Genomic DNA, 21,351 nt, shown 5'->3' with positions numbered 1-21,351 from the left:
GCGCTGATTTGCCATTGTGTACTTGTACTCAACAAAAATTACTGTGATTGGCAGTAAAGGTCATCAGTTCACCAAACTCATCGCTGTTTACTGTGTGTAACCACAGATACAGGGACACTAGAGCATTTTAAAGCCAGGATTCATCAATGGATTGCTCGTATGTCAGATTATAGACAAACCAGCTGATCGACATGATGTTGAAATGCTCCAGTGTCCCTGTATCAGAGTTCGGTGAACCGATGACCTTTATGGCCAATCAGTCATTTCTGTTGAGCATGTAAACGCAATGGCAAATCAGTGCTGTTTAAGAACGTGCTCAACAGCGCTCAAATGTTAGCGGGAAATAGACGTTTTAAAATTTTCTGTACCAATTGGTATTGAACACCAGTATCATGACAACCGAATTTTCAGTACTGATTGGTATCAAACTCCAGTATCGTGACAACTGAATTTCCAGTACCGATTGGTATCAAACTCCAGTATCGTGACAACTGAATTTCCAGTACCGATTGGTATCAAACTCCAGTATCCTGACAACTGAATTTTCAGTACTGATTGGTATCGAATTCCAGTATCGTGACAACCCTATTAGTACGGCCAGACAATGCAGACATTGCTATTTCTGCTGAGAATTTTGTAAAAAATCTGTGGATTTAAGCAGAATTGTTTTGGAAGTGTCGTAACTAAAAACTTTAATATTTATAGAAATAAAAAGTAACAGCTTTTTTAACTTTTATTTAATGTTCACAATGCAAATCCATCTAGATCCACTTATTTGGTAAACAAAGCAAGTCACTCATATAGTATATATACTAAAAGACAGAACATATTACTTTACACACTGTATTGTAAATAAATCAAATTAACATTTTCATTTTAGTCAGTAATATTACAGAAATGAATTAAAAAACTGAATAAATACAAGTTTACACACATTTACACAAGTAAATAAATGGACTCAATGATGCGCCAAAAATCTGCGGATTTCTGTGTGGGCAGATTCCGTGAGGCCCTACCTATTAGATAATGTACGTATTGTTGTAAGTAAAGAGAAGAGAGAAGAGAGAGTTTAAAGTTTGTTCATAATATTGTGAAAGAAAATTCACTTTAAACAAACACCGAATATTTTATTACAGCAGTTCCTGTGCATCGTATCCTTCAAATTGCATCAAAATGTCAGGATCATAAATAAAGAAAATCCTCTTCCAGGCTTTGTTTACAGCTAAGCAGCTTTTAAAGTTGTATGTGATTTATCTTCCCAAATCTACATTTTAAAAAACTGATGTAACTGAATAATGGCCTTTGCATAATTATGGTTATGAAACAAATATCACTATTAATAATGTGCTGGTGTGTAAAGCAGAGAGGCATAAATATGAATTTATGATGGATAGCTGTGTGAAGTTGCAATTAAAATAGGATGGGAGTGATAAATCTTGCCATCCTGATTGGAGGAACAACTGTGCTTTGATTTAGCAAACTGCTGTAGCTGCAAAAGTTGCTGTAAAAGCTACCAGTAGACTACTAAATGCTGCAAGAGGTAATGTACTTCTCAAAGGTCATACTGTATGTGGAATAGCACTCACCCATATCATTAAGGCTTATGCATATTTAATTTTTGCTCTGTGTTCACATAGACACAACAAGCGTCTTTGCATTAAAATTGCATCTTTCTTTTGTTTTTGTTTTTTTAGGCTAATGTCTTGATCTGTAATCTTACATTTGGTGCAATTCATAGAACCAGATTGTTTGTGTTGGTGCTGAATAAGATTAAGTTTAAAAGTGCAATATGTAAGTTTGACTCCCAGTGGTTGAACTAGGTATTGCATTCCTGATCCAAACACACGCAAGCGCAGGTTACCAGATTGAGGACCAACAGTGAGCCTGACTATCGAGCCTAACTGCTGATTTAAATTGATTTCTAGAGCCTGCTTTGAGAGCCTTTCTGACTGAATGAATGAAATACTCTGTTTTCCAAGAAGGCAACCAGGAGTGCTAAAATATAATTGGCTAAACTGGCAGTGGGTGGGTTAAAAGAACCCAAACAAAGACAGCGTTCCAGCACGTAACTCACATTTACAAAGCAGAATATCTGACTTCAGCATTGTTTTTCAGAGAAACAAGAATGTTTCTTGAAAATCTGCAGACAGATTATGGTATTTTTGTGCTTTAGAAGAGTCAAAAATTACATAGAGCACCTTAAATAAAAGCAGCAGCATGTGATGGAAGGAATATTTTCATATATTTTTTATCCTAACCAACACCTGAAATTTATATTTTAGAAACGGTTTCTGTTTTTTGCAGCTGAAGAACATAAAACTGACAATGTTCACTTTATGACAATGTTCACTTTTTTTTACATGACATTCATTGCTATACCACTGAAAGCAGCAGCAGATAGTTCACCTCAGATCTTGAAAATAAAATAAACCATTTGAAATTGAACTTCAGAACTGTTAAATAATGCAAATCAACACTTATTAGTGATTTAGCATCTACATTTAATAATGTTAAAGAGGTTTAATATGTATTAATTAGATTATAAACCTTACCATTTTGTTGGAGTGCAGTGAGTGCAGTATTCTGTGCTTCTGAATGGCTGTATTTAAATTTCTGTCGTGTTTCGTCTGGTGCAAACAGCCCAATTGCTTATCACTGCAAATCTCATCACGTAGTATGTTGTTAAGACATGGGGTTACAATGTAACCTGCTCACCTAATGTTTACGTTCGTAATATTTATATTATTTGCTAACTAATAACCTCATGTGGAACTCTGAATCTGCGTCTCATTTTGGATTCTGCTAATGTCCACTGTAGGCTGCATTTCGGTCACGGGCGCATGCTTTGAGAGCCTTTCTGACTGAATGAATGAAATACACGGTTTTCCAAGAAGGCAACCAGGAGAGCTAAAATATAATTGGCTAAACTGGCAGTGGGTGGGTTAAAAGAACCCATACAAAGACAGCGTTCCAGCACATAACTCACATTTACAAAGCAGAATATCTGACTTCAGCATTGTTTTTCAGATAAACAAGAATGTTTCTTGCACATCTGCAGACAGATTATGGTATTTTTGTGCTTTAGAAGAGTCAAAAATTACATAGAGCACCTTTAATGAAGGCCAGCTAGAAAGAGCCGTACACCTCTAGCCTCAAGTAGTGCACTAGCATATAATGCTAAAGGATATGCTAATTATCATCCTTGTCATAACCTTGGTATGCCAAACATGATTTCATTTTTGGAATACTTTTTCATAGTTTTCCTTTAATCCTTTCATCCTGTTAATAATTGTTCATTCACTATTTTGATGTACGCTGTTTGCAGCGATGTGGCTAAAAAGAAAAGAAACCTTATTCACATACATCCCCATTAGTCTGCTTGATGCATTTGACAGTCTAGTTAACAACAGTTGGATTTGTTTTTCTGTTTCTCTTCCATGTTTGACAGCCATTTGTTTGGATTGGGCTCCAATAGACAAATTAGTTGTAAATCTATGTATCTTTTTTTATTCAGCTCTATAGCGATCAGTTTATCACCTATAAAAATTATGAAGGTATATAAATATTGTGAGGGTCCTGAAATTAGTTTCAAATTTGTTTTCCAAGTGTTATCCAGCACGGTGTATACAAAAGCTAATTTTATGATATTTTATAATATATTTGCTAACTCTCTTCATGGCCTTTAATGGCTCTGGCTTGATCCCAAAGCCCACTCACTTTCCAAAGATGATTCAGAAACACTTTAATATTAAGATGAATCCCTCATATGTTGTGCCTAGGAGAAGCAATAGATTTGTTTAATAGCATTGTAGCTTTGACATTCAAATGCGTTACATAATGCAGGTGCTTTTGAGAGCTTAATCATAGGTCTGATTTATCAGGACAAATCATAAAATAGACAGAATAACAGCCTTGGTCTTGGTCTTAGTGCACAAACACATGCACATTCACTCTTCTGTTTGTCATTCTGTATTATCCGCAGGCTGACACTCAGTGGGCGAGTGTGTTCTGTGCATTTAGAAGCTCTGGAGAGGCGAGAGAAAGACAATAAGCATGGCAGGGCAGTCGAAGACTCGCACACTTCTTACCGAGGCTGTGACACACTTGTCTAAAAAAAGCTCCATTTCCGCTTTATTCACAAATATCTCCACCCACCACATCGGCAGCTGAAATTCCACAGTTCACCTCGTCCTCACGAATAAAAGGTCTGCTTCTTTTTCAGCCATCACGACTTGATTTAAAGAGGCTGATAGAAAGGAAGTAAGAAGGCGCTTTGGATTAATTAATTTTAAACCGTAAAAAAATCTGCAAATGTGCTTGGAAAATTGCTTCCCCCGCCATAAGGGATTGTTTCAAGTGCACCTGCAGCTGTCAAACCCCCACCCCTCCCCTTTAAACACAGCTCTGTTGTTTGAATGGAGCCGTCTTGGTTTATTTTTCCACTCATTCTTCAAGTACGGGCATATCAGCCTAGTGATTTGAGAGGGGGGCTCTGACCTTGGCCCAGTCTTATCACTAATTAAAGCTCATCTAATCCTGCAGCGTGAGCCAGCGGCACCTGCTTCTCAGGATGACTGGGAGGGGTGCATGCATGAATAGCAACTGGACTCAGTTCCAGCTTCCCGACTTACCCTTCGCAGCGCTCCCCAGCTAATCACAGCATATGATCTGTAGCCCAAGGCTTGGTGCATACACCGACCCTCTGTTTTTGATTTCGAGGTGTGTATTATTCAGGCATCACTGCAGCTGGCCGTTTCTGTATCCGAGGATGAAGGAAAGCTGTCTGCTTGTGCTGAAGTGTGGGTGAAATCTTGGGTCATAGTCCAATGCTGGCTGTCAATATTTTTATGTTTGTTTGGGTTACCTCCCAATGTGTTCACATGAAGAGATAAGGCTACTTTTTTGTGTGTTCTTCAGTTGTGGAAGCAGTACCTGAAGGCAAAAACCCATTTCTCTCATTAGAGAAGTCACGTTTGAGCATTAACTGCATTGCATCATTTTAATCGTGTGATAGGAAACTGCTAATGTTAGCCTGTTAGCACTGAAATAGCACCATTCTGTCTGAACCGCGTCCATGAACTTGCCAGTGGCAACTGCATTTTTTTATTGTGCACCTTGGGGATGGAATAATTTGCAAAAATATTTAAAACTAAATAAAATAGTGTCTTTCAGTGAATTTGAGGCCTTATAAAGAGAGTGGTATTGGAAGAATGTCATTGAGAGGATTGAGGAAATGTTGTTATGTGGTGTTCTTGTATTTTAAAATTGCTTTACTGTATGGCTGTTAACTTGGCCACGTCTCTCTTGTAAAAGAGATTTGAAATCTTAACAAGACTTCCTTATTACTGTTAAATAATGATAATAAAATAAGTAAAAATGCAATTGCATATTTTGACTGGCAGGTAAGACGGCCTATCTTAAGGTTTGGACTGAGCGTTTTGATTGGACAACCTTTTCTTGGTCCTGCACCTTCCACAGAAAATTTAAATACCTATTAATACATTTTGATATTAATACATTTCATGATTGCTATCAGGATGTGACGAGACTTTCAATCAACATAATGCAAATCGTTTCTAAATCAATCACCTACTGCACCTTTAACTTACAGGTTTTTAAAGTTTATTTTACTTGTGCTTAGTTTTTTCTGTCCAAGCTTCGATTTTTATATATGACACTATGACAAATGGTAGACAATAGGAATATAACGATTCACCATTGGCTTTTGCCACACAAATACCTTATTGTGAACAAAATCAGAAAAGTGTCCTTTAAATTAATCCACAGATTCTCCCCAGTGAGTAGTAACACAATGTGCGCTTACTGTAATTTACAAAGTGAAATGACCGTAAACATTTATTTTGGTACTGTACTTACACTAAAATATTTTTGGGGTAACTTTTGCAAATTTGTGATGGAGTTTATATATTCCAATTTTTCTTTGTCTTTGGAAAATGTGTTATTTGGTTTTATTGATACAGACAATAATACTGAGAAAGCATTCTACATCATAAATCATTTACTTTTACTTGCTGCTTTTTAAGGTATTCATAAAAGAATTAAAACTATATTTTGAAACACTTTCTGGTTCAGGAAACACTAACTCAGTTCCCAGTGAAAGAGTTTTTCATCAGTAGGGGACATTGTGCAAAGACCTCAGCTTATACCAGAAAACAGAGATATGCTGATATTTCTGTTTAAAAATGTAAAATCCCAGCACAGTTTTAGTTTGTTTATATTAAAGGGTCTTCCTTAGTTTGGAATGGGGGGATTTATTTTGTTTTTAAAATAGCAATTTTAGAAAAATAGCATTTAAGAAAAAAATGAAAGGGCTCTTCACCTTAAATTTGTTTCAAATAATTTTGTTAAAAAATCGTGACTAAATCACGAATCATTAGATTAGTCAGGTGAATCGTTACATGAAGATATATATATATATTATTGAACAGTAAATGTTCAGTGATTATTACAGTATAACGAAACATTGTGAACTATAGAAGGAACATAGAGGGCACCAGGGGGATAAAGCAGTAAAGAAAAAAAAATTAAATATACAAATGAATAACCGGCACAATATTCATAAAATAATAATAAAACACAATAAGTTAAACAAAAAGTACAAGTAATGTAAAGCTTAAAACAAAAATAAAATATTAAGAGTGTAATTCAAAATGAAGTACTGATGTTATAGGGGAATTTTAAATAGGGCATGACATGATATTGAATTTTTCTAGGCTTAGAGGGTGTGGAGAGGAAAGCCTTTCCTAAACCAAAGAGCAGTGTGAATAGAGGTGGTCAATAGGTCCTCTGATCCAGGAGACTGGCCACTGGCATAAGAAACTGATTATAAAATTATTAGTTATATAGTAGGATAGATACAGCAGTTGAACATGATTATGAAGATGAATCATTATTATTCATTCATTTTCTTTTCAGCTTAGTCCCTTTATTAATCTGGGGTCGCCACAGTAGAATGAACCGCCAACTCATCCAGCATATGTTTTACGCAGTGGATGCCCTTCCAGCTGCAACCCATCACTTGGAAACATACTCATACACACTCATTCACACATACACTACAGTCAATTTTAGCATACCCAATTCACCTATATCATTGGACTTGTAGGGGAAACCGGAGCACCCAGAGGAAACCCACATGAACACGGGAGAACATGCAAACACAGAAATGCCAACTGAACCAGCCGAGGCTCAAACCAGTGACCTTCTTGCTGTGAGGCGATCGTGCTACCCACTGCGCCACCCAATAATTAAGATTACTTGTATAATTAATTAGTAAAAGTATCGGTGTGATTTGATACACTTAAAAAGAGATCATCTTGAACATTTTTAAATATTGATTATTAAATATTAATAAATTAAATATTAATTAAATATTATTTAAATATGCATAAACTAATTTGAAAAAGAGAGGGTAAAAATAACCTAATACCTGCTTAGGTAACAGAACAACTTTGTGCACCCCCTCTGTTCAAAATATGTATCACGATTTGTTCAACATTTCTACCAGTTTGAATCGTCACATATTTGAAATGATTTTCAACCGACTCACGGTGACTTGTTACATGCCTAAGAAGTCCCTATTTACACTAAATAAAGATTTAGTTCACCCAGAAAAGAACATTTCCTCACCATTAACTCCCACTCAATTCATTCTAAACTTTTATGAAGTGATTTTTAGATCAATCAGTTTTCAAGCCAAAAGCTCTGAAGCAATTTAGCTTCTATTGCTGACAGTTACTGCTTTTCGCCTTTTGTTGGACGGTGATTAAAGGAGCATTACTGTACAAGCATCTTAAATGAGACACACTAGAGTCTTGGGTCGGTATTAACTGATCTTTGTTCAAGGATGTATTGTATTGAGGGTTTTCAAAGCTCCTCATCTGAAGTTTAATGAGCGTGTGAATGTCTCTACAGTTGCTTGATAATGCCTAGTATAATGTAAGAGAATTTTGTAGAAAAGGGTATATATGTGAAATTATCTTCTCTCGTTGTGTGAGTACATTCGGGAGGCTATTCTCATAGATTCTATGTCAATAGATTGTGATTCCTGTTTTTCATTCATTTAGAAAATCTCCATTAAATCATTTCATTTCCAGTGTTCACTCTTTTCCTTGTCTATTCAGAAACTATATTCATACTCAGCATAGATGTTTAAATTAGATGTCACCTATGCTGTTTTTCTATTGAAAGGAATGCGTCAATAGAGCCGCCATTTTAGTACAGGGTAGCACTCCTTTGAAATGAATGTGAGACCAAGGTGCAGTGGAGGACTGACCATCCAGAGCCCAAATGATACCCAAATGATGTTTAACAGAGCAAAGAAATTTTTACAGTATGTCTGATAATATTTTTTCTTCCGGAGAAAGTATGATTTGTTTAAATTAATCTAGAATAAAAGCAGTTTTTAATTTTTTTCTGAATAATTTTAAGGACAAAATTATTAGCCCCGTTAAGATAATTTTTTTGACTGTCTACAGAACAAACCATCGTTATACAATAACTTGCCTATTTACCCTAACATGCCTAGTTAACCTAATTAACCTAGTTAAGCCTTTAAATGATACTTTAAGCTGTATAAAAGTGTCTTGAAAAAGATCTAGTCAAATATTATTTATATTATCATTATTATTTACTGATAAAATAAATCAGTTATTAGAGAAACTATTATGTTTAGAAATGTGTTGAAAAAAATCCTCTCTCCACTAAACAGAAATTAGGGAAAAAGTAAACTGGGGGCTAATAATTCTGACTTCAACTGTACACATACATCTATGATCGGGAGTGATCCCGGTGGTCGAAAATTATAATTTTCACATTTTTTCATCAATGGATAAGTGACCACATAGGCATTCCTGACAAACAGCATGCGTTTGTATGCAAACACATTGATCTAATCCATGTCCTGAAACACACCCCCTCTCCTGCTTTCACTTCTCATTCTAATGGAGGGAGCGATTCGTTTGTGAACGAATCCCCGTTATGAACGACTGGCTCACTTAGCTGATAATAATACAAGTTTCTAGCACTGCAGCTTCTCGTTGTCACATTCCATTTACATTGTTTGCTTATGTTATTCAACAAAAATAAGCCTAGTATTTAGTGTGAGTTGGTGCTACCTTGCCTTATGGTCAGGGCAGTAAGAGACTGGATTATCATCAATACTTGTTTAGCACAAAAGTTTGTAACATACAAAAACATAAACGAAATCTTACCTATGAAATGTTCTGCCTTTGTGCTTTGTTTTCTTTGTTTGCTCATTACTACACCTGTACACAGTGCTAAAGTCCCTTCAGACTTCAGCCTTTAGTCTTGACTAGTGTGGTTGAATGACTTTTTTGCTGGGAGCACTGTACAAATGTGGCAGCGCTATAGGGTATATGCCAAGCTAGTGTTGTTCCCGTGCTGATAAACTTCCGGTGACCTGTTATTGTGAGTTTTTTCCCATTTTATATGGTTCCTTTTACAGCATTGATGTTGTAATGTAATTCAAATACAATCAGTTAAACAGACTTTGGCATTCATTTAGTTGCTCAAGCGTGAAATGAGACAAAAAGCCATTTACTCGCACGCGCCCGTCAGAATCGGCAGGCTAGCGCAGAAGCTCCATTGAATATACTGGGGTAAAATAAATGCTCATATTATAAAGACACAACGGGGGAAAATGTAATTTAATGCAGTGCTTCTTGTACAATCTGACACCCACTTATATCGGATATCACTCAGCCAGTGGAGATCGCTGATTTTTAAAGAAAACAGACCTTAAACGCGCCGATTTTGCAATGGCATACAGTTCACCGGAAGTGCTTAACCCAGGTTTACTGGCAACTCCTATTAGCATACTTCGGCATATACCCCATTGATGCATGCTCAGGGTCCGCATGCCATATCTAGTGTATATATCTATGCACACTCGTGTCTACACTACCAACATGCTGTTTTTGCATAAAATTAATAAGATTATGATTATAGTTTTTGTCCTTTTATGTCATTTATACTGGCCTTGTTGAGTTTCTGTACACGGTCAGATCTTTATTCAAATGCCTTACTAATAAATCTTTAAGATATATTAATACTAATGAAAAGTTTGTCTTCCAATATGTGTAAAGTGATGTCCTAAATGATGAAATGTGTATATGTGTGTTATAGGTGATGCAGGTGGTGAAGGAACAGATCACTCGAGCTCTCACCATCAAGCCTAACTCTCTGGATCAGTTTAAAAGTCGTCTGCAAAATCTGAGCTACACTGAGATCCTCAAATTGCGCCAGTCTGAGAGGATGAACCAGGAGGATTTCCAGTCCCGGCCCATTTTGTGAGTCTCTGGAAACTCTTCACGTATTCATTATTTCCCCCAATCAAGCTCAGCCAGGTTTGCTCCATGTGTACTGCACCTGGGTCCCAGGCCTGATTGAAAACAAGCCTTTAAATGCAATTTCCACCGAAATTGTAATGGCAATAATGGGAATGAAAATGGCATTAGTTCATAACTCGTTAAACTAAGAGGAGACTCCATTAAATGAATTACCCACTGCATTACAGTAGTTTCATTTGAGCGGGAATGTACAATCTCAGAGAACAGTCTGTAACATCCACATGTAATAACAGTGAAATGGAAATGTCCGTGCTGAACTTCCAGAGCTTGTTAAAGGAACACAGCACTTTATTTATTTATTATTTTTTTTACATATGCTCATTTTACAAGCCCCCTAGAGTTAAACAGTTGAGTTTTACCATTTTTGAATCAATTCAACCTATGTCCAGGTCTGGCGGTAGCATTTTAGCTTAGCTTAGCATAGGTCATTGAATTGGATTAGACCATTAGCATCTCACTCAAAAATGTAAAAAATAAATAAATTATTTCGATACTAACATACAGATAAAACAAGAACACCATTAAGAAGATAATAAATTCAACTGAAAGGTCCGTTGGAGTCAAAATGGCATCCATTGAGAAACTGTATCAACACCGTTTGTCTAGGGCAAATAGCATTTTAAGAGATCCAACCCACCCTGGCCATAATCTGCTCACGCTCATGCAAAGACAGGTGGTACCGAAGCCTGAGGAGTAAATCAGTGCGGTTTCGTGATAGTTTTTATCCTGTCATTTTAAGACTTTTGAATAAGACCATATTTTAAATACTATTGATAGCTAGTAAGTAATAATAAATATATAAATAGTTAAACTAGCACAAATTGTTAATATTATTACTATTATAACAAACTGTGCAATAGCTATTTAAGTATTAATTTATTCCTTTTGTGAATTTTTTTTTAATAAATTTTTTTTTATAAATATATATATATATTATATTACTATATTTTTATATATTTATAAAATTATAAAAGCTTGTTTATTATGTTAGGTTTTTATAGTGTTTGATGTTTTTTATGTACTTGTTGGGTCCAATGTACCGTAATTTCGTTCTGCATTACAATTTATTGTGATGTTTTGAATGACAAAAAGAAAGGAAACTGAACTGAAACTAATTTTCCTATTTAAAGCGTGTCTTTTCTATAATCTCATTGGGCTCTATCATAAACCCATAAAGACGTGTTTGAAGCAATTTGTTGCTATTTTCAGACCAACGCAACCCAAATTTTCACGTTTTGCGTCACATAGTTTAAATAGCAAATCAATTTGTGCCACTTTGTGGACTCATGGGTGTGCTGATCTAAAACAAGCAGGTGTGTTAAGGTGCATTGTTGGCACGTTGCTATTTTTGAAGAACTGAAATAGATTGCGCCATTGACAAACTGAAAGTAGGTCTAAAGTCCAGCGCAAATCATGCTAGTTATGTGCCTATGCTGATCCAAACGCTTACACATTGCTTACTACACACAAGATGTACAGCAATACACCAATATCTTTACATATGAAAAAAAAGGATTAATGTTACAAACATAATTATTTTTTAAATAATATAAAACCACTACCTGCATGCCTTCTACACGCCTCCATGCCATTTTTCAGTTAATTTCTGACCATTTGCATTTGTAAATGTTATTAGTATGATTAGTAAGTATTATCTATTATATGCATATTTATATTTGTTTTAATATAAACAAGTTTAGATTTGTCCACCTGTTGGATTTTCGAGACGTATGCATCACCATATGGTGCATAAGAATAGGACGTGTGTTTGGTTTTTTGATCACACTTCGTTATTATTGTTCCTTTATCCGTTTCCTGGAAATCAAAACTGAATTTAGAAATAGTTTTGAAAAAAATCTTAGTGCTTAATAAACAAAATTAAATGTGTAGGATAATGGATGTCTGTGCGTACAACATGTTTCCTTATCCAGGAAAGTAAAGGAGTAAAGTAAAGTGTAAAGAGGCTGAATGGAGAACCCTCATTTATTATCCTTGCGCTGCAGATGGTCTATTTTGAACTGTTTTCTCGCTAGTGAAGCGTTCAGTTTTTCCACTAACAAAGTCCACCATGTAAACAGCAAATGTGCCATGACGTTACACAAATGACTTTTAAAAAGAATGGGAGATGAGACTGGTTTAATACATTGTTATGCTCAAAACACACCCATAAGTCATTAAGAGAATAAGCACAACCCTGTTAGACCATACGCCAGGGCGCAAAGCATATTTTTCCATCCTTAATATAGCTAAAGTGGATATGGACAAGCTCTTAATGCTTTTGCACCATGTGCTTTAGACTCTGCACCTAGATCAATAAAATAGAGCCCAATGTCTCAAAGTGCTCCTATCAGACCTGGAGATCAACTGAATAAATGTAAAAAAAAATGTAAAACTCAATTTTTTTTGTTGTTGTTTTTAAGTGGAATGTTCCTTTTAAATATGACATTTTTAATGAATAGAAATATTGAGGGAGAATGTCTTAAGTTCTATTAGTGCAAAAATATGTAACATGGTTCAGTCATGGTTTAATAAAATCTTAATATCCACTTTTAACATAAACTTTAGTTCTTGAGAAGGGTCATTTGTAATTTCTGACATGAAAGTGATTGTTTTCTTGTAATACCACAGAATATATGCAAAATACAGAGTTCTTACAAATGTCTTGATAGATATATAACATACTGTAAATTAAACCTTTAAATGACTAATCAGTATAATAAAATGCTTTATATATTAATTAGTTAAATGCAGTGGCAATAATGGGCAGTAGCATTAGCGAAACCTTAGGATAAAAGACTTGTGGTACAAAAGAAATGGATAAAGCCCAAGTCTCAATGTGACGGTTATGTTTTTGAGTCTTTCTCTGTGTAAACACTTTCTCAATGTAAGCCAGATCAGTCATTTAAACTGCAATTCTGTGATCATCTGATGTTTCTCCAGGGAGCTTAGGGAGAAAATCCAGCCAGAGATCATGGAGTTGATCAAACAGCAGCGTCTCAATCGCCTGTGCGAGGGCACCTGCTTCAGGAAGATCAGCTGCAGAAGGAGACAGGGTAAGAATCAAGCACACACTTAAGCACAAGCTTCAGGAAGACCTTTTTGTTCCATTTTTGCCGTTTTTATTCTGGCTCCAGAGACTCGATGCTGTGTCATAATGCAACAAAGTGCTGTAACAAAGCTTGGAGTGGTAAAGGCTGTTTAATTTTTTTCCAACTCTCCAAGTTTTTGTATCGTCTAGCAGCTTTTTTTATTTTGTTTCTGCATGTCAGTAGCCCAGTCCACATTCATTAAGCCACAACCACAGATATATCAGTGTAATCCATCCATACAAAGAAAACAAACGGTAACACTTTGCAATCTACTTTTCAAGCTGTTTGGACAGACATATGTGCATGTATGGTGTATAGACCGTCATATTGGGGTGATATAAACACACCCAGTGCTTTTTTCAATTTAGCAACATAAAAATGGTGGACCAATTGGAGCGGTTTTCAGATCGACCGCAACTTTACGTAGGAGTGCGGTCCCCCCGCCCACCGAATTGATTGACAGCTGCGCGTATTAACATGTCCCGGTAGTCATGTGTATAATCATATAAGCAAGACTAGACAACCGGGATTAAAAGGTGTGTTCAATTTGCTAGGATCATCAATCATCAGCAAATGTGATCAAGAGTAAGTTTAACATGTTTAAAATGTTTTAAAACAGTGCACGTGTGTAATGATTTATAGAGATTTAGCTTAGCTTTACTTCATCAGCACAGCCACGTCTCAGAACAATTATAAAGGAAGATGCTTCAATCCCAGTTTGTGGATGTTAAATCAGGTTTATTTTGTACATTAATATAACAGATATACATACAGCAGTGGATATTAACCTGTATCCTGTCACATTTGCGTGCAAAAAGAGTGCAAAGCTAAACGGGCGCTCTGTCTGACTCTGCGATGCAACTGCACAATAAATACTCATTGGTAAAGTTCTTACTGTAGTAATTCTCACAAACGCTACGTGAGATCTGCTTCCTTTAAGTCTGTCTGTTGTCTGACGCAGCCGAGGGAGGAGATTAAGGCACGCAGAAAGGCACGTAGAAACGGTGGGCAGGGAGGACTAGCCTGAAAGGAGCAGTACACCAAAACCGCCACCCAGTGCACAAATGTATAAATAGGAATATAATAAAAGGTATAATAAAAAAATCTGATAGGTGTTTTGAGCTGAAACTTTACAGACACATTCTGGAGAAGCAAAACACTTATATTAAATCTGAAAAAATGGCTAACTTAGGTGCCCTTTAAAACATGCAATTCATAACACACCAGAGCTGTAGGCCTGTGTATGCATTGTGTAAACTTACAGGGAGGTACGGGTCAATAGTCATATTGCGCACCACGTTAATGAACTCCAATATCTCTGAGGGAGATTATGTTACCCGATAGCCAATATAAACTTGAGAGATTTAAAAAATAAAAGGCATTTTAAAAAAGGAACAACACGCAAATCGCAACAAGTAAAACTTGTCCCGTGGACTTCAGCACTTGTCATCTTGCAAGTGCTGCGTAGTGTGTAGCAGCGCGTGTCAACTGCCCCTGGGTGAGAGAGAGAGAGAGAGAGAGAGAGAGAGAGAAAGCGAGCACTAAAAGCAAGATCATTTCATTATAAACATTCCATTAATGATACTTATCTAAATATTTATACATTTACATGTTTATTGAGATTGTGTGATCTGTATAGGCTGTCAGATCTTTACAGAAGCTGAAAACTGACAAGCGCGCGGTGATCGCAGTGATGTTCACCTCTGATGAGCTTTTATTTAGCCTGTAGTCTTTACATTTTTTACATAATGTTCCATTACTTAAAATTTCTTTCATTTTTTATTTATAGTTTATATATAAAATGAGTGCTAGATTGTTTAGCTGTGATCATTAAGGATCATATTTCATATTCGGTTTATTCTTCAGTAGCCTAAAGATTCGTTAATAATGTATATTATACGGATTGTTTATAAGGACTAAGCTATTAATATATAATACATTAGGCTAATTCATACATCAAGGCATTGAAGTCAGGTAGGACAACAAATCACATCCATGCAGTGAATTAGTGTTGAGTGGTATCGGTGCGTGGTTTCATGTCCGATACCAGTACGAGTATTTTCACCAAGTATCGACCCGATACTGGTATCGTTATCGGTGCATCCCTACAATGACCCAAAGCACACCACCAAAATATCAATGAAGTGGCTTCACAACAACTCAGTGAATGTTCTTGAGTGGCCCAGCCAGAGCCCAGATCTAAATCCTATTGAACATCTCTGGAGAGATCTGAAAATGACTGTACACTATCGCTTCCCATCCAACCTGATAGAGCTTGAGAGGTAGTGCAAAGAGGAATGGGCAAAAATTCCCAAAGACAGGTGTGCCAAGCTTGTGGCATCATATTCAAATAGACTTGATGCTGTAATTGCTGCCAAAGGTGCATCAACAAAGTATTGCGCTAAGGCTGTGAATACTTATGTACACGTGATTTTTCAGGTTTTTGATTTTTAATAAATTTGCAACAATTTCAAAAACTCTTTTTTTCACATTGTCATTATGGGGTATTGTGTGTAGAATTTTGAGGAAATAAATTAATTTAATCATTTTGAAATAAGGCTGTAAAATAGAAAATGTGGAAAAAGTGAAACGCTATGAATACTTTCTGGATGCATTGTATATGGGGCAAAGAGAAATATTCAACACCCTTTCACACCTTTCATTGGAATAAGTTAGTCAGGTTTCAGCTAAATTTGTTAAAGTTTATCAAGTTTAACTTAATATTTTAGTCAGTTTGATTAATGTAAGATGAGATTAATAGAAAATTTATTTGATTCAACTAAAACAATTATTGCAGCAAGATTTTTTGCACTATGCACTTTGAGAAGAAAGATTTGCTGAACTATTTCACTTTTCATAGCTCTTTCACTATTGTATTTAATCTTATATCTTGCAGGCAAGTTGGAACAGAGAAGTGAAAATATGAAGTATTAAAAAGTGAAAATATCTGGGTAAATTTTCTAGAATGCAGCATTACTGAAGATAAAAAACTGACCATCTCTGTTTGACCACTTTATTATTTTATTTCTAATATTATTTTTAGTTATTAATAGTTTTGAGTATTATTTTTGTCAGGAGTTTTATGCAATCTTGTAGCACTAAAGCAACATGAGGCACAAAAATAATGGCAAATTCAGTTGAGTATTTGTGTATTTCAAATGACGTTCATAATAGAAGAAGATAATAGCAAATGATAATAATAATAATACTCTTGCAATAAAGCAAGAGTAGGAGATCTACAGCAAAAATGCAGACCTTCGGAGAATGACAGAGATACTGAGGAGGAAAGGAGAAAGGGAGAGGCAGGCAGGCGGATATGTAGCAAGAGACAGACAAGGTGTCTAGTCTTCAGAATGATCTAATCCTGTGGTGAAGTGCGAAGAGTGTTAAATTATCCAGACTAACTGATAAAGCCTCCCTCTGAGCTCTACAGACAGCCCTCCTCTTCAACCAGCCTGTTAAAAAAAAAGCTATATTATATATTTGACGATCCTTTAAGTCTCCAAGCTGCGCTGTAAGCTTTATAAGTCCCCCCACTGATATTAGCTTCATACTTCCGCTCTCTCAGCACAGGACAAGGCTATTTTTCACATTTGCTAAATCATGCTGACGGTTTAATAATAGCGCTCATAAAAATATTCATAGGACGTATAACTTTCAGAGCGTGTTTCTGTAAGATAGTTGGGGAAAAGCTTTCTTGCGCATGATATTCTGACATTACAGTTACTGTACTAAGAGATTGCTGAAATAAACAGCAAAAATGTGGCCAATCAAGGTCTCTGTAAATTGTTATGTTCTGTCTGTGGATGAAAAGCAGCCTGGCAGAGGTTAGCCGTAAAAGGCACACTTCAGATGAGGACAAGAAAGATGTCATCGGTGTCAGTAAACAGAATACTCACACAGACTGGGTGCATTTAAAACAACATTGCTGTCTTTTGTGAAACTGCTGAATACTTGTAGCCCATGTTGATGCACATTTCGAAAGGTCTCATGAGAAATAAGTGGAAATATTTAATTTAAAAAAATGGTAACTCTACTTAAGGGGATGTTTTTAAGACTGCTATGACACCTTTTTAATAGTGACATGACCCATCATAGATATGAAGATATGTGTCATTAGCTCAGTTGTCATTTAAATGCACAGTTCACATTATTTGAGATGTCTTTGATATCTTAACAAATAAATCCATCACAATCTGTCTTTGTCATCACAACAAAACTTGTCATAAATGTGTCACAAACATGATTGTCATGACTCCACTACAATTATGCATTGATTAATTTTCTGGTCACTTTTTCAGTGGATCAAACTGAATTTGTCATTAAAGAGCGCCTATTATGGGTTATTGAAAATGAGCTTCCATGCAGTGTGTAACACAGCACTAAATCAATGAATACATCCAGATGAGGATTAAATCTGAAAGTGCACCTTGTTTAAAACTATTGATTCTTTAGTGTAATAGTTGACTCAGAGTCGAATAAATGAATCGTGTTGGGTTCGGATCTTTTGCCTGAACGCATTGACGTCGATATGGTACATCAGCAAATATGTAGTACCGCATCTGGTAAAATGTGAACGCGCTTTCCCTTCAGACACTAGAGGAGCGCTGGGGATCTTGCATTTTCTAAATAAACTCTGTGTAGATTCTCAGCATGTTTAGTTTATGATTGTTATAGTAACCTTCGTTTGTCGATTACTTTTCAGCCAAGTCTGAGTGACACTGAATGCATTTATGGCATTTCAGTAGCTTGCTCTGTGACATTCGGGTTTGTTCTGCTCCCTAATACAATCTATACAATGAGTTTCCACACTGGCACCACCGCAATTCAGATATGTTCAATCCCAAGCTAACCCAATGTCAGACGATTGCTTTTGTCCGTGCACAACTAACCTTTTCAACAAGCTTTTAAGGACTGCTCTCAGACGACAGAATGAAGCGCACCTGTGGCTTTTCACTGTGACAGGTGCTACATTGACATTTGTATTCTCTATTGTTCCCCTATAGCAGAGCTTTCTCCTCGCAGTGTACAAAATTGAACAGTCCGGATCCTACCTTGAATCTTAAGTATCACAAAGGTTGCCTGAGGCTGAGCTTTCAGAATGGTGGTGAAAGTCCTTCTGTCTTTAATTCTCCAAATCATTTTAGATTTGTCAAGTCAGGTTAGTTTTTATTCCTCCATTGCCTTAAAGAAAACAAATTAAATCAAAGCAGCTTTACTCAAATAAACCGCAGACATTATAGAATCAATTGTCACTAAAAAGTGTGAAATCTGTTCATCAAAAATGGCACAATTCAGCAGTTCCACAAAAGACAGCAGTGTTGCTTTCCTGATTCCGATTGCTGTCCAGTGTTGAATTAATTCAATTCAATACTAATATCAGTGTTGCAGAATGCGATTCAAGTGGAAGGCAGTTCTGCAGAGCTCAACTGAACAAGGCAGCTGATAGGCAGCTTTTACTGCTGTGATCCAAGCTGTAGTATTGCCAAATGACTAAAAAAAGGCTATCAGCCTGATGGTGTATAAACCACCTTCTAAAATCATATACCAACAATGTAAATAAGCGCACTTAGAATAGAAAAATACAAAACATTGCTAGACCGAAGCAAGAGCCAGAGAGAAAATTTCTCATTTCCAGTTGGTACAGTACACCTTTATCAGGGTTGTGTCTCCACTGCCAAATGGTACCAATGGTACCCTTTTGTTAGGCAAGGTGTTTGACAGAAAATTGCAGTCGACGTCATTCTTGCTTGAAGTTCCCATATCGTATGAGAAACGCTTGTTTATTCTTCACCAGCACATGTAATGTTAACATCTTGTTAAAAAGTCTGTCATTCCAAGTTCATATTAATCCAAAAGGTGATGATAATAATTAAACATGACAGTTTATTCGTGTTTTAGGTTGCTGAAAGAGTCATTTGCTCCTTTTATTTTTTGCTCGTCATCACTCTTGCATTTGTGCATTTCTGAAAGGATGTCGCAAGCACTTCAATAATCACACAATTATCATGAGCTCAAATTTATTATTTCAAATATAGACATAGGGCAAGTGCAGCAAATAGAGATATTTTCTCTAGAGAAAGAGACATTCTCGTGTTTTTGTGGCATTTTATTAAGACGACGACAAGGATTGTTTAAACTCGGGTCGACCGTGGCTCGTTATTATATGTATATATTATAACGGTGTAATGTCTCGGCTGTGTGTTTACATTTACATTTACATTTACATTTAGTCATTTAGCAGACGCTTTTATCCAAAGCGACTTACAAATGAGTTTAAAATGGTGCTTCCTTTGTTTTCATTCTCCTGCCTTGTTGCACACTAGTGGCGCTTCCAAAAGTGTTCACTTGCGAATCTAGCTCCGCCTTTTGGTACCCTTTTGTTGTGCTAGGTACCCTTTGGAAAAGGTACCCAAAAGTGGAACAACATAGTTCGCTTTTTGGTACCTTTTGACAATGGAAACGGACATAAAAGCACACTGTACCGTACCACTCTGCGATATAAAACACTCATTTGGACAACTATGCTGATATTTTAAAGAGTCCACACAAAGAGAGCACGCATAGTTTGTGAATCAACGGAGATGTGCGACTCTGATACGAGTCACAGATGTGAGGCATGCGTAAACTGGTTATAACTAAAATCATCGTTACCTTTACATTTGTATGACTGATTGCTTTATACAGCTCAGAATGTAGTCTTAGTTGACGTGCAGCGGTTGGAAGTGCAGCCATGGTTAAGTCTGTATTTTACAGTGAGACTCTTTTTGCACAGAGTCCGAAGTAATCAAAAACAGAAAACGGGAAATGCCATTACACCAATCATTTTTATATAAAATATATTTAATAATGAAATCAAATAATTATAGTACAATAATTAAGTTCATTGTAATCTCGTGGCCCACCTGCAGGATCGCTGAGGCCCACTAGTGGGCCGCAGCCCACCGGTTGAGAATTCCTGCCCTAAGTAACATATTTCGGATTTGCAAAAATGTTGACAGTGCACTCTAGTGGATTTGTCATCTGAAACTTGTAACGCAACATACCTGGAGCGACTTATTTTACATTTTGCAAAAATGTAGACTGGGGCACTTTTTTTCAATGAACCTAAACTGTTCCCATCAGATGACAGAAATCGAGGGAACAAAACCTGTTAGAAGCTCGGTTCATTAGGTCCATTTAGCCAGTTCTCTTCTGGCTTAAGCAAATGAACAAAGTCTAATTGCAATAAAAGTGCTTTGATAGGCCATGTTCCTAATGAATCATTTAAAATAGCTAAGCCAGCTAATAGGCTGCTAATTAGAGCTAATATTTGAAATATCAGGATAAGTTGAGGTTTTCTTTGCTCATAACACACCCATACTGGTTGAATTTGGTTCTCTTTGGATTTCCATGATGACTAAAGAAAGCCCACCGCAGTACTTGCATTCCCCACACCTCATTTAGATACAAAAATGCTTGTTTCTTCATCCGCATTGCACTCTGTCTCTTGACTTGTGTGTGTCGTCATTTAGAACAGAACCACAGCAAAGCCTTCTACAAATAAAGCCCTTTTTCATCTGGCACATGGCACAGCATGCATATTAAAGCATTCTGCACATATCTGTTCTGACATCGCAGAATGGGCTCGCAGATGGCTGTTGGCTGCAATATCGGCTGGTTGTTCATCGCACATTTGTAGTGGTGGATAAACAGCCTATTGAGCTGATTTGTTGGTAAGCTGAAGGTATAGAAAACGTGCAGTCTCTGGATGTGTGTGTGTGTAGCCTGTGAAGCGCCACCCTGCAGGACGCTGTTTCATCCCACAATGTTTTTTTTTATTCTGCCAAACTGCTATTCCCAGCTATTAATATTTGGATTGCGGCACCAGG

At 36.5% G+C, this 21,351-nt stretch overlaps 1 protein-coding gene across 7 annotated transcripts in view; it reads left to right on the top strand.

The window, feature by feature from the left end:
- Nucleotides 1-21,351, top strand: part of elmo1 (engulfment and cell motility 1 (ced-12 homolog, C. elegans)) — a 181,304-nt gene that overhangs the window by 153,702 nt on the left and 6,251 nt on the right. For all 7 annotated transcript variants that reach the window (XM_056479829.1, XM_056479827.1, XM_056479828.1 and 4 more), the window contains 2 exons: nucleotides 10,168-10,331; nucleotides 13,332-13,444. In XM_056479829.1, the coding sequence (XP_056335804.1) occupies nucleotides 10,168-10,331; nucleotides 13,332-13,444 (277 nt within the window). The remainder of the gene's footprint in view (nucleotides 1-10,167; nucleotides 10,332-13,331; nucleotides 13,445-21,351) is intronic.

Source organism: Danio aesculapii, chromosome 19 (assembly GCF_903798145.1).
Source record: "Danio aesculapii chromosome 19, fDanAes4.1, whole genome shotgun sequence".
NCBI classification, from domain to species: Eukaryota; Metazoa; Chordata; class Actinopteri; order Cypriniformes; family Danionidae; genus Danio; species Danio aesculapii.
Note: the sequence above shows the minus strand (reverse complement) of the source record. Positions and strands in the feature narration are given on the sequence as shown.